This window comes from Rattus norvegicus, chromosome 4 (genome assembly GCF_021556685.1).
Source record: "Rattus norvegicus strain SHRSP/BbbUtx chromosome 4, alternate assembly SHRSP_T2T, whole genome shotgun sequence".
Classification (NCBI taxonomy): Eukaryota; Metazoa; Chordata; class Mammalia; order Rodentia; family Muridae; genus Rattus; species Rattus norvegicus.
Window position 1 is genome coordinate 95,830,327 of NC_141537.1, and position 13,815 is coordinate 95,844,141.

Consider the following 13,815-nt stretch of genomic DNA (forward strand, 5'->3'; position numbering starts at 1 on the left):
TTCACCTTCACACACACACACACACACACACACACACACACACACACACGCACGCACTGATTTACTGCCTTAAAAACCAAATAATTTCAAACTTTTAACATGTTACATGTATTTTCTGTGTGTGTGTGTGTATAAATAGGTACCCTCATATAGGAAGGTAAAAAATAGATAAATAAATAGAAAGAAAGGGAGGGAGGGAAAGATGGAGGGAGGAAGGAAGGAAGAAAGAAAAGAGAGAGAGAGGAGAAAGAAGAGAGAGAGAGAGACAAGTCCCAGCCCTTCCCGTTTATTTTTCTGATTTCATGAACACCTAAATTTTAGCTGTAAATCTGACCCCAAACACCAGAACTTCTCCATGTAGCTTTGAGATGATGGGAGGTCACGGCATCATCTGCCTTTCCTATTTTCGTTCTTTGCCTTGTTCCTCATCTGTACAGGGTAATTAAACTTAGGACAATGCTATTTTCCAAGCTCAATAATTCATCAGCACAACATGAACATAGACGTCCTAGTTACCCACAGTTTTGGCACAAGCCTCTTTGGCCTTCATTTCTTGAGCTTAGCTTCTTTCAATCCATCACTAAAGTCGTTTCTGAGAACTCAGTGGAATTGTCCCACATATTCCCACCTCCCTCAAGACAGGGGCCTAGTGTCTTCAGAGGCTGGCAGACTTGCCCTGCAGCAGAGACAGAGGATTTCACAAAGCTGTGGTCTGGGAACATCAGACCTCCAGGGAGACTCCCTTCATGGTGTCAAAAACAAGGTAGTCTTTCTGCAGCTAAACTGACACCAAGCTATAATTTTCATGAAATGTTTCCTAGAGAGTTAGAATTCACAGAGGCATGGCTTAGAAGGCAACATAAAGATGATTCTCAAACTTTGGAATGGTTAGTTATATCTCGGAGTGGCCTCTTCTTGAGGTCGGCCAATGTGTACTTCTCCGCCACACCATAGGATCCAAACTCTTTCTGTTTGTGCATGTTGGCAGAGTACATGATGGACTCTAGTTACTTTGTTTGTGTTGTTCTCATTTTGCATGATGACCCTACAAGAACAGCAATAATTTTGGAAGAGGAGGAAAATATACTTCCCAAAACATCCAAAGAGCTTCAGCTCTTTTGGCTGAAGTCACAAAGGCAGGGCAAAATGCAAGACTCCCAACCTCCTAGGGATGCATTAGGAGTTCAGTGCAATGAGTCTGACATTGCACAGAGTACTAACCCCAGAGGTATAACAGTGAAATACCTAATGTTTCTTGAGGCAGCCATCATGGGCAGCAAGGAATGAGCCACCCATGGGATAACAGCCACTCATGTCTATTTTGAGTTTGTTTTGGTTTGAGGGAGGTTTGATGTTGTTTTGAGATAAGGTCTCTATATGCTGTGAGACCCTTGAACTTGCAGGGATCCCACCATTTCACAACTACATGCATAATTCACCATATGCAGCTACAATCTGTGTTCTGGACAGGTTGGGGGCATCCCCACCTCTGATCAGGCCCTCCTGGGCAACCCGGAAGATCTGCTAGGTTGGCCTTTGGGCTTTTAGCAGACTAAGACCTGTGTGCTCTGATTCTTGTAGGATCAGATGGCTCTTCTCTGATCTGCTTCTCCTTGCAGCAAGAATTCCAATAGATGCTCACACTGTCCGCCCTAAACTCACTTGGGCAGTAAAGGAGAGAGTGTTGGACTGTGCATGGTGTTCCTGGTACCCAATTACTTGTCACATTCAGTAAGTAACAGAACATGACTAGTCTGACAACAGCTATTGCGTAAATGAATAGAGAAAGGATGCCTCAAATTTCTGAACTGGTCACAATATTTAAAAACAGAAACGAAGGTGCCTCTCTATTTCTCTATGTCACATGACTTTGGACTTTTTTATTTTACATTCTTATGAGTGACATTGATAATTTAAATGTTAAAGAAAGAATATGTTTTAGGTCTTTGGCTACTCCTGATTCTCTGGAACCCTAGCATATTTATAGAATAGAGGGAAAAGTTTTGCATTGAATACTTGATAAATATCAACTATTCTATAGCATAATAAAATATACAATCCCAGTTTTCCCAAGACCTATTTACTGTATTATTCAAGTGTGTAACCTTTTAATTGTACTGGACATCGAACACTAGGTCTTCGATACTCTAGCTTCATATTTGAAAAAGTTTAAATTCAATGAGTATAATTATACCACAGCAAAATCACGGCATAGAACAATGTAAGAAGTCATATTTGGAGGCTCTTCCTCTCAGGTATACAAGGTCTTTAAAATAGACGGTCAGGGTTCCAGGGCAGTTAAGAGCACCTGCGGCTATTTAAGAGGACCCTGGCTTAGCTCCCAGCACCCAAAAGGGAGCTCACATTCACCTGTAACCACGGTTCCAGGATTGTTACCCTCTCTGGCCTCTGTGGGTAAAGCATGCTTATTAACCACATACATGGACATGCAGGCACTCACACATAAAATAAAAACATAAATCTTTTAAAAAACACTACATAAAATAAAAATAAATCTTTTAAAAAGAACACTCAGCTTAGCAAGAACAGAAAATTGAGTTTAATAGCATAATACTAAGCTACATATAAATGTGTCATGTGAAATTTGCAATACAAACTGGTAGATTATTTAGCCTAGAGGGATAGCCAGGCATAGACCATGCCAATCTTATTTTCAGAAAAATCAATGGAGACAACCAGTGTTTAAACAGACCTACTATATAGTGAAGCGGCTAGATCATATGCCACTAAGAGTAACGCATTGGTTTAAATTAAACTTCTATAAATAGACATTTCTCCTTGGTGTATAAAATAACTTCCAACATAAGCTTTAATGTTACTTTATGAGTTTCAAAGTTCTGGAGGGAATATTTACATCTACAATATATTGTTTTGAGTCCTTTGGGATAAAATATTGAAGCCCTCTTCTAACTTCTGCTTAGTAAATAGCTTTACTTTAAAATATTCATAAACCTATTCATAAGCCATCTGTATACATGTAAGGTTCCTGTGTATTCCCCAGTGCATGACCTCCACAATAGTTGGGAATTAAGATCTGAAGAGTGTGGAAATGAGGGTCACAGACAGTAAGTGGGACTCCAGCTTAACAACAGGAATTATTTCCCTCTTTTTTTTCAACTGAAAGCAAAACATGTTATAAGAAAAATATTTCTTCAAATGGGGTATATAAAGATTCCAGGACCTACTCCTCATTCCATGAATGGAGACTGGAGACATTATTCAATGATTGAATTTAATGGATTTGGTCCAAACCTCTGATCTCTACGCTAATACTCTCTGGGTGGTAAAAAGAAGGGGTGATCAAAGGCAAAGTTGATTTTGAAAACAGACAGAAAGAGGTCCTGGAATTGAATGAGGAAATACATCCATGATCCCTGGAACAGGAACGAATAAGAGGGCAAAAGTCACAGGTGCTGAGTGCCAGAACCCTCCAGGGGCTGATCTGCGCCATCAACACCTAGGATTGCTTCTAAGAGCGGAAGTGTCTCTTGGGTTGGCTTGCTATGATAACTGGACTTCGGTCCCAGACAGCTGTGATTCTGATTTATCCACATCTCTAATCCATCTCCTTCATTTCTGCCTTTTCAGGAAGGTAATGTATGCCCGTCTCCTGCCCCACATCTTTGCATGATGTATCCTTCTTTGGAGCAGAATTTTGCAGAACGAAGCAGAATGTGATGTTTTTAGAGAATCAACTCTTCTATTAGATTCAGTGAGGTCCTTGGTGCACTTGGACTTGACATCCAACACATGTTTTCTTAAATTTCATGTGATCTACTCTGAATTGTCTTTTAAAAGCACAGGGCTATGGGTGCTGTGGTCTGGGGAAGTAGCAAAAATATATTAAATTGACTTTTTTCTTTGAGATGATAGTCACTAAACTTTAGCCAAGTCTACTTCCCATTCCAGATGCCTGAATAAAATAGAAGGTGACATTCCTTTTATGAATCTAGAAGGTTCACGCTAACAACAAGATTTGCTCATAGCATTTTGGCTTAGGAGATAGAACACAAGCCTGCCCTATGACCTTTCCAGTTTGACATTCAGTCCAGCCAGGGATCCTTGCACAGCTATTTCTGTCATTAAGTAGCATCACAGGTGACATCCTGAGGTTGTGAGAAAAACATAATTAAACTCTAGTTTGAATCTCTCATGGAAACTTTAAGTACCAAAATGTGCAAGAGTTGTAGCTTCCCTCATGGAAGATGCTGGGGGTTTTTTTAGGGCCCCAATTCTCTGAAAATGATCACCTAACAGATAGACTATATTAGAACTATTTGCAAAGACTGAGCTTACATCAGGCAAAGGTTGCCCAATAGGCCTTACCTCCTCTTTAGAGAAACGTAATGGTGGTGAAATCTTTGAAAGCAGAATGTGCAACTGTACCTACTCTCTACTCTACTTTGATTTCCTATGTGTGCTTTGGACTCTGGATGCTGTAAGGTCAAGAAGGGAGGGGGCCTGAGTCCATGGCATGAGCAGAGAGAAGAAAGCACTTGGAATCTCTCCAGAAGCTTCAAGAAAGTACAGTGGCACATCTGTACAAGTTGCACATGTGCACAGCCTGCACTTGAGACGTACACATCTGTGGGAGCTCTCTTATGCATGGCACAGCATTTTGTCTTTGGAGACAGGCAAGCTTACTTCTTTCCAGCCTGAAGCTTGGAAACTGCACTTGAGATGTTTTACTATTCTTTGTGTTTGGAAGAAAATGCATAGAGTCTGAAGCTCTCATTTCTCCCATGCCAACACTAATGTATCTTGTCTTCATAGTCTCAATCTCTCCATTTTCTCACCCTTGTCCTGACACTTGTGCCCTCAAGGTATGTAAACGTCATTTTTTCATCAGTCTCTTTAGATATGACTTTAAGTTTTATTAAAAATTTTAACTCATTTCCTTGTTTTTCCCAGAAGACAAATCACTGGACAGAGTGATACTTGGTGAGCAGCCCTGGTCACTTAGCAGGCAGATGGCCAGCTTATGCTTGGATGTTTAGTGGCTTGAATGTACTGAAAAGATTAAGGGGCTTTAGGGACCTGTCCTAACCCTGTTCTACCACAGCATTCCGTGGGAATGCTCCTTTCCAGACAGAATGGTGAGAAATGTGATAACAAAGTCTGTCTGTCCATCTTGCAGGCACTTTTCTTTCTCCATAGCATTTCCATAAAGCCTTTTTGTCCACTTTCTAGTTTTGAATGGAAATAACCTTCCCACCTGAATTGACAGATTTGCAATATACACCTATGTTTCTCTTACGTAGTTTAATTTATGTTCTTGATAATCTAGTGAAGAGGCCCAAGGCTTGAGACAAGATGACTCTTTCAAAAACTTCGGAAACTCTCCCAAATTTTAATAACAATTACATGCCTTACATCTTTACAGCCTTCGGTGATGTTAACAATGCTTACAGCAAGGGGAGACCTTGGTTTCATGAAGAAGTTCCACCCTGCAGAGACAGCTTAGCAGCTAACCTTCCTAATGTCAGCTGATGCACTTCTTGCTCCTCTCACAGTAGCAGGACATATTGTGAAACAGTAAGTATTTTTCACATGGGGAGAAATGAGCAAGGTAAATGTTGTTCTGTGTTAGTTGATAGGCTTCTCAAAGGGCATTCAAAATATTTTGTATCTCGAAACAATGATGTTTCAGTGACTCAGTTTAAAAACTGAGATTAAGGGCAGTTTATTTCCTGCCTTCTATCTCATGTTGGGAGAGGGGTTACGTGAATGCCTGTGGAAGCTACCTGAGCTATTTATGCTCTTGAATATTTTTGAAAATATAGAAAAATATGAAATTCTAAAAATTCCCCTGGCTTCGTCCCCTAGAACAGATACTTATAAAACACTGTAATTTTAAAGGGGTAATTCCCTTAAGACTCTCTAACCAGTGCTCATGAGAGTGGAGTTGCAGGCGAGCCATCTTGCGAACTAGTCTTAGTTGGTGGGCCTGGGACTGGCATGCCTGCTGTGCGAGGGCTGGATTGGTGCAGCAGACCCACGCAGCAATGTTGCCCGTTATTCTCTCCACTCCACCCGCTGGAAGAGTGAAATCAATAAAAAATGGTGTCATTAGCCAATTCTGATTATATCAGGTGTGCTTCAGCAAACACTTCATTCCTGAACTGGTGGAAATGTCTATGTGTCTGTCTTACTCCAGAAAGGTATGCCATTGCTTAGGGAGACTATTTCCTTGGTGATGATACTTATAATTCAGAACCCTGTAACACTAGTTAGGCAACAGTTAGGGATTATAAATGTAACTTCTCTTCTATGTAAGAGAACACTCAGCCCCTGCTCTTTTTAAAAGGTTATGTGCTCATTTCTGAATGACTTTAAAGACTAGTTAGATATTAACCGAGGCACTGGTTCTCTCAGGGAAAGAAATGGTGAGATGAAAGAGAGGAACATTCCTAGAAATGAGTGTCTGACCTGTGTGGTCCTTACAGTAAATTATACTAATTCTAAACTTCTGTTTATATGTGGCCCTTTAAAGCTGATAGAACCTTTCCATTCAGTGGGCAGGTGGATTTCCTGTAGGACCCCAGTTGCCTGAAGAAGTCTGTTGTTTTCTTGTGTTTCCATTGCAACATTAGAGACTAAGAGGGAATCCTCTGTGGTATTTCACATAGGTCGTGGATCTTTTATCTATAGGTTATGTTCGTACTGAGAGGTGAATATTAATAGCTACTGGTGGCAGAGTGACAAGGGGGGAGTTCCCTGTGCATGGGCGGATTAACCTTTCAAAATACATGTTTCTAACTAAACCACTTAGTTACTGTTTGATTGGAGCTCTGAAGACAAGGGCCCTGTGCTATACCCCGCTGTGCCCTTCCTAGATCTGAGAGGAACGTTCGTATAGAGCATGGTGAGTGATACAGGACGTGCTCCTTTGCTTTCAGTTTGCCTGAGTGTAGTCTGTTCTTCATGAAATGCTTAAGCCTTTCCTTCTGAAATCGTGTGCATGTGTGATTAGGAACTCGGGACCGTTAGCAACCAGACCACGGGTCTGTGTGCTCCAGGTGGGAAATGACATGGAACTTGTCGCAGATGTAATAATGTGGGTTGTTTCCCTTTACAATAGTCATTTTAGAGCTTTTGCCGTTTAGGTATTTCATCCACACCACATAAGTTATTGAAATGAACTTCTTACGGTGTGAGTACAATTTAGATCAAACTCTATAGATGGCAACTATTTTAAATAAGCATATGAATAATTTTACTCCAGTCACTTTTGGAGGCTGCTACCAAGTTTAGCAATGCTGGTTAAATAGGACTCAATGGAAGGAACACTCAGTGCAATCCATAGCTGGGAAACTTCTCCACTACATTCTACCTGCTACAGTCTAATCACGTTAATGTGAACTTCTAAACTAACGGGGTTTTTTTATAATAAACTTACGAGATTGATTGAGTTAGTCTTTTCACAGGAGACTAGAAACGCCCGTGGGCATCATGGTGCTGTTTCATTAAGCTGCTAAGCACAGACAAGGAATTTCTTGCTAAGAGATACTGAGAGGAATCATCCTTCTCAAGTTGTCCCAAAGTCCAGAGTGCATTCAGATACTTGACGTGGCTTCCACAAACTCATTCCTGCACCACAGGACCTCCAGGGCTCAGACAAAGACAAGAAGCAAGTATTAAAGAATTTGTAGAGTGGGTCAATTTTCACAGACTATTTTTAGTCAATGCTTGGAGATATTAAAAATTATAAAGTGCAATATATTTTATAGTTAAAAACCTTCCTTATGTCTTCCTTTCCCTTTTGCTATGTGTTTGCTTATCTAGCCCTGTCATACTTGCCTCTACCCCAGATTGTTCCTTCTCCCTGTCTCCATAAAGTATACATTTAATTAAGATATCATAGCCTCTAGTATGACTTCCCTGTTAGATTTGTAGCCGTTGTCCCAGTTTTCGTGGTTTAAGTGAGGTTTGAGCTGAGCTATAGGTTCAGTTACTTCTGTAAAAAGAATCCTAACTACATAGCAAGCAAGGAGATGGTCAGACCTACCGGAAACAAGATCCCTTCATACTGCTGTGTTCCTGGAAAAGCAGCTGGGTCTCCTTATCTAGGAATGGAGGAAGAAAGGCTTGGGTTTCTTCGCCTGAGCATTATTTCCTGATAATGATAACTTGAACCTCATATTAACTGTTTTGGAATTTTTTCTTTAGTGTTGTGCCCTTTAGCTCTTTAATTTATCTAGTTAATTTATAATTAATCTATTTATTGTCTTTTGGGGATTGTGATGGTTCTGATTTCTTAAAAAATATGTATTTCATGAAGGATGAGTTCTTATGATAGAAGAAACTTTCTACACATATGTCTTTAGCTTTAAACAAAGAGGCAAATTCAAAGCATCTTGCCTTGAAATTGCATAAGGCATGAGAAAAATCAATTTTACCTAAATTAAAATAGGTCCTAAATAAAATAGCTCTACAGTTTTCATATGAAAACACCATGAGGACCAACATGTCCTCAATGGATGGTAAGCGCAGGCCAAGCAAATGAATCTCTTGGTGGATCTGAGACCTCAGGGTTCTCAGACACAGGAGCCATTACAGCTTGTAATTGGCCAGTCCACAGCTAATAGACTGTCCTAGTTAGCACTCAAGACTAAGTAAGCATTGCTTGTCTTTGCTGATCTGAAATGTATAAGTTCTACAGGATAAGGCTGCTCTCTAATGCAGACTGGAGCAGAGTAGCTAAAGAGATGGGTCTGAAAGGAACTCTCCTCTCCCATTCTTTTGAGCCTCACCTGAAGTTGAAAAAAGGCAGAAAGGGTTCCTTCAGGTGTAAACGAGCATAGATAAGTATAGCAGATTATGTCCGGGTGACCCTCAGAGGGATACTACTCTTGACACTGTGCTCAGCATCAATTTTGAGGTGTAGCCATAATTTTTTTCTTCCAATTTTAGAGAGTATTTTGACATTATTCACGTATTCTCACATGGAAAGTTGTTCAATATTTTTTTTCTGAAAAAAAAAATAGCTGGCATCGTTGGATTTCCAAACAAAACAAGCAGGTCATGGATATAATTTCAGCGATCAGGAGGTGGAGGCAGAAGGCTGAGAAATTTAGCCTCCACTGTGTAGCAAATTCTAAGCCAGCCTGGTACACATGAGACCTTGTCAGAAACAAAAATAGTGAATTGCTGGACACCAAATGTACTCAGTGGCTTCTCATGATTATTGTTAGTTTGTTTTTAAGGCTGTAATTTAATCATATTTTCTCCCTCCAAACCATCCCATATACCGTTCCCCACCCTCTTTCAAACTCTTGGCCTCTCTTTTTACAAATTGTTATTGCATACATATACATGTACATGGCTATATGCATATGTATATACATTTATTCCTAAGTATAACCAACTCAGTTTGTATATTGTTACTTGTATGTATGTTTTCAGGGCTGATTAACACTGGGCAACCAATTTGTGTGTTCCTCCCTAGGTAGGACCACCTCTCTCATCCCCACCTTACCTCAGTTGCCTGTAAATTTTAGTATAGCAGTAAGACCTCATGGGCTTTTCCCCATCCACATCGCCTTGCCTGTTAGGTTGACCTTGGTCAGCTCACATTCTAGTGAGGCAACACTATGGGTGTAGCTTCTCATATTAGTAGAAGACACAATCTCACAGCAAACTCCCTGATCCTCTAGTTCTTACAATCTTTAAACCGCCCTCTTCAGTAATGTTCCCTGAACTGCATGCGTAGGAGTGTTTTCTAGAGATATCCATTGTGTCTGGACTCCACAACTTTGTGTTTTGATTGGTTCTGTTTTATTGTTGTTGTTGTTTTGTTTTTGTTTTTGTTTTTTATAGTTCCCTCCCGCTGTTGCAAACAAACGTTTCCTTAATGGGGGTAAAGATAGATGTGTAACATAAGAACAAATGTTTATAAATTGTTGTTAAGGATTATGCTGGTTTAGTAAAGTAGTAGTTGTAGATTTTGTGCCAACAATTGTATGACTTTACTAGTACTGGACAGGTAGCAAGGTTTCCAGTACCAGGCATGGTGTCATTCTTATTGAATGGGTCTTAAGTCCAATTAGAGAGCTTTTGGTTACTGCCAATGCATGTGTTCAACTACTGCATTTGTAAAGCTTTTGAATTATGCTGGCCATTGATGCAATCATAGGAATCATAGGTGGGTAGGACTATTTGTTGCTTCTCTCTTTTAGGTGCTTGAATGGTATTATGAAAGCTAGTCTTCAGGGAAGGGACATTCAGGTCAGTTCCAGCTCAGGGACCTCTGAGCCCTATTTCTGAAATACATAATATCTTCATCAATAGAGACTTCCTATCCACCTTTGTTGGCGGGGCTTGGGAACCGTAACCTAGGGCAAAAGCAATAGGCTGTATGTTTTGGGAGTCTCTTAGACAGCCACGGCGAACAATTCAAAAGAGGGCTTCTTATGTCTGCTATTAGTGTTTTTGTTAGGTGATCTTTGTCTTCTAGGAGAGAATACCATAAATTCAGATGATGAAGTGCTTTAAAACTGCATGTATATGTTTATACACTGAACTCCATACATTACAGGGAGTTTTGTAGGTAAATAGTTAATAGTATAATTCCGTGTTATTTTTTCTAATTCCATTCTTTGTCTATGTTTACCTTTTTCCCACTCCTTAAGGAGAGTCCCTTTCATATTACCCCTTCAATCACTTGTATCCTGCTTTTTCCCCTTTTCCTCCTTTCACATACTTTTGTATTTATCCCTCCCCTTCCCTAAAGTACTCCACCTTCCCATTTCCCCATTCTGATTAATTATACTCTACTATTTTCCTTTCCTGATGCTCGCCCAACCCCATCCTAGCCATGGTCTTGTTTTACTCTCTTAGTTTTGGTAGTTGAGCAATATCCCATAGTGCATATGTACCACTTTCATTATCCATTCATCGGTTGGAATGTATTTACTTTGTTTTCATTTCCTAACTATGTGACCAGAGCAGCAAGGAACATGTTTGGTAGCTATGGAGAAGGATGTTGGTCCCCGTGGGGATATGGTAGCTTTATTTTTATCCTTTTGAGAAGTCTCTACATCGATTTTCATAATGGTTGCAACACTTTGCAATGCTACCACAGAGAACAAGGCTCCCTTTCCCCGTTTCCTCTTCAGTATTTGTTGTCAGTTGTTTTCTTGACTTTTGCAACTCTGACTTGAGTAAGATAAAATTCCAAGGTTGTTCTGATTTTATTTCCATAATTATTGAGGATGATAAATTTATTAAAAGACATTTCTTAGCTATTTTTACTTCTTTTGGTAACTCTTCAGGTTGAAGCTCCCCACCCTTTTAATCCTTTTCCAGGCCCATTTTTTTTAATGGGTCATTTGTTTTGTTTTGACTCCCTGTTTTTCAAATTTATTGTATATTCTGGGTATAATCTTTGAACCAAGATTACTTCCCCATTCTGATGGCTTTCTCTTTAAAAGCTTGATGATTTCTTTAGCCGCTTTAGGTTTTGTTTAGCTTCAGGAAGTCCACTTGTCAGTTGTTGGCATCTGTGCTTGGACAGTTTGAGTCCACAGCAGGAAGCACTTTCCTACACTGATGCTATGTAGAGTATTCCCCAGGGAATACACAGGACCACTTCAAAAACCAAAACCAGTAGATTTACCTAAACCTACACACACATTCTAGTAGCACTAAGTACAATCAGTTGACTTGGAAAGAAGAACACATGATGTTGGGGAGGAGTAACGGAAAGGGTATGACAGGGGAGAAAATTCGGGGGTAGGGGGGAAGTGACTACATTTGATCGATACACAATGTATGCATATATGAGATTCTTAGGAAACACTGTAGTGTATTAAAATTAGAGAAACATTGTTCAACTTCCATGGGAAATGTGCATTCTCTTTGAAGACTCCTTGTAGGATAAAATATAAAACATATAAATAGTATCAAAACCAATTGCTTGATTTATGATAAAAAGAAACATAACACGTCAGATATAAATAAAATTTTGCCTAAATACGGGTTAGTACAGGAAAATTAATTTTTGATTGGAATGTCTGTTACTGACTTGTTTTCCCTAATTTTCATTTGGAACTGAGAGGCACAGGCCTCACTCTTTTGTTGCTCTGTATAGAACCCAGACTTCATGCTCTTAGCTGGAGTTCTTCGTGTTTACTTTTGTCAATCAGAGGATGAGCACCTGAGTATTGATCTGCAAGGTGCTTTCTGTGTTTCTCAGGTAATTATACTATGTATGATTGATTGGCTTTTTAGTGATGACAATTAAAAGTACAGAATATTCTTCACTTTAAAAAAGTTTAGTGCAAGTACACCACAAAGCCTTGTCTTAGAGAAACAAGTCAAGCAAAGAAGTAGGGGTGAGGTTGCAGCAGAATAATGAATCACTTACATGATATAAAGAATACCTAGGTCAACCCCCAGGCTAATAAATAAATATTGGCTCAGCCTGGCCTTTACCAATTTCCCTTTTATGTGGATGGGAATGTGTCTGGAAGAATTGACACTGCTAGCAAGAGGCTAGGGCTAGCTTACCTGTCATGGATATGAAAACTACTCATGACAGGTTTTACCTGAGCTATATTTCTATAGAGAAGACCCATCTTTAATCCAGCATTCCTGACCTTCCTCACAGTAATCTACACTCATCAACAATTACATACATGATAACGTTTGTGTCTCTTAAAATTCACTTTCCCTACAGACATTTTAGTGAGATTTGACACATCAAATACAGTTTAAGTCCTACCACATCTAGAGCTTTCAGTTCGCCAGGAAACACCAATCAAAGCTTCAGGTAGTCAGGGGAGCTGAAGGCTGTCTTAAAACGGACTATTCTGTTTCACTATCAGGACCCATCTTTTGAAAAAGGCAAGCATTATATCTGTTTCACAGATGGAGCTTAGTGTAAAGGGCAGCTTGTTGGATGTGAGAGACAGGGTGAGATCCATACCTTTAGATTTTAAATCTAATCAGCCTTCCATTCAAATGCTTAAAAGGATGAATATGTAATATGAAGAACTTTAATTAAAGTTGCTCAATAAAAATCTTCAGTGCAAGAGTATCTCCTAGGAGAGAGCAGAATAAAGACTAAGAATAAGGAGACACTTATCTTCCACAAACAAGACCTACATCATAGGCTAAAAGTTGGTCACTAATGAGTTTTCACTAAGCCCATGTGCACATCAGCAGGATTTCAATAATCCTCATTTCACTAATTTTATTTTTTTAAAGTTTACAAAATTTATTAAACCTATGTATTATTGTTCATGTGTCATATTTTGCTGTCAATAAATTCTAAGAAAATTTTAATTTAAGATTTCTTATATTAAGACACATTTTATATAATATTTCTAACATCTGCACATCCAGTTTGCGTTATGTATTTCCAACATATATCAGTTACAACTGATAGAAATCTTTGATGACATTTCACTGATTTTCATGACTCACAGTATTGGAACGAGTTTTCAATACTGCCTACAGATTATAGTTTCTAGTAACTAGGGTGAGAGACTCTGAGTTTCCTGGTTACTGGTCCCTGATTTCTGGACTTGGGAATATTTGGAATTGCAGTCCCCCATGTGTCTTCTTCTCAGGTGAAAGAAATGTAGTTACCCTGATGTGACTGAACTATGGAGAATTTGTGGTAGCAAAACTTGACTGATTTAAAGCAAAATGATTTCTTAGAAGGAAACAGGTGTTGAAAGTCCCCTGATTTAACACCTTTCTCAGAAATATGAAATGGAAAAAATATCTCAAACTCAAACTATAGCTCTTTGGTTATTTCTTTTGATTTATCCAAATGATGTGTAGTCA

At 39.3% G+C, this 13,815-nt stretch overlaps 1 protein-coding gene across 3 annotated transcripts in view; it reads left to right on the top strand.

The window, feature by feature from the left end:
* The first annotated feature begins 6,704 nt into the window (after positions 1-6,704).
* Positions 6,705-13,815, top strand: part of Tnip3 (TNFAIP3 interacting protein 3) — a 98,357-nt gene continuing 91,246 nt past the window's right edge. For 2 of the 3 annotated variants that reach the window (XM_087659345.1, XM_087659347.1), the window contains exon 1: positions 6,705-6,886. In XM_087659345.1, coding sequence (XP_087515471.1) covers positions 6,884-6,886 — 3 coding nt within the window. In that variant the 5' untranslated portion in view covers positions 6,705-6,883. The remainder of the gene's footprint in view (positions 6,887-13,815) is intronic. The other variant, XM_087659349.1, reaches the window with a different exon arrangement.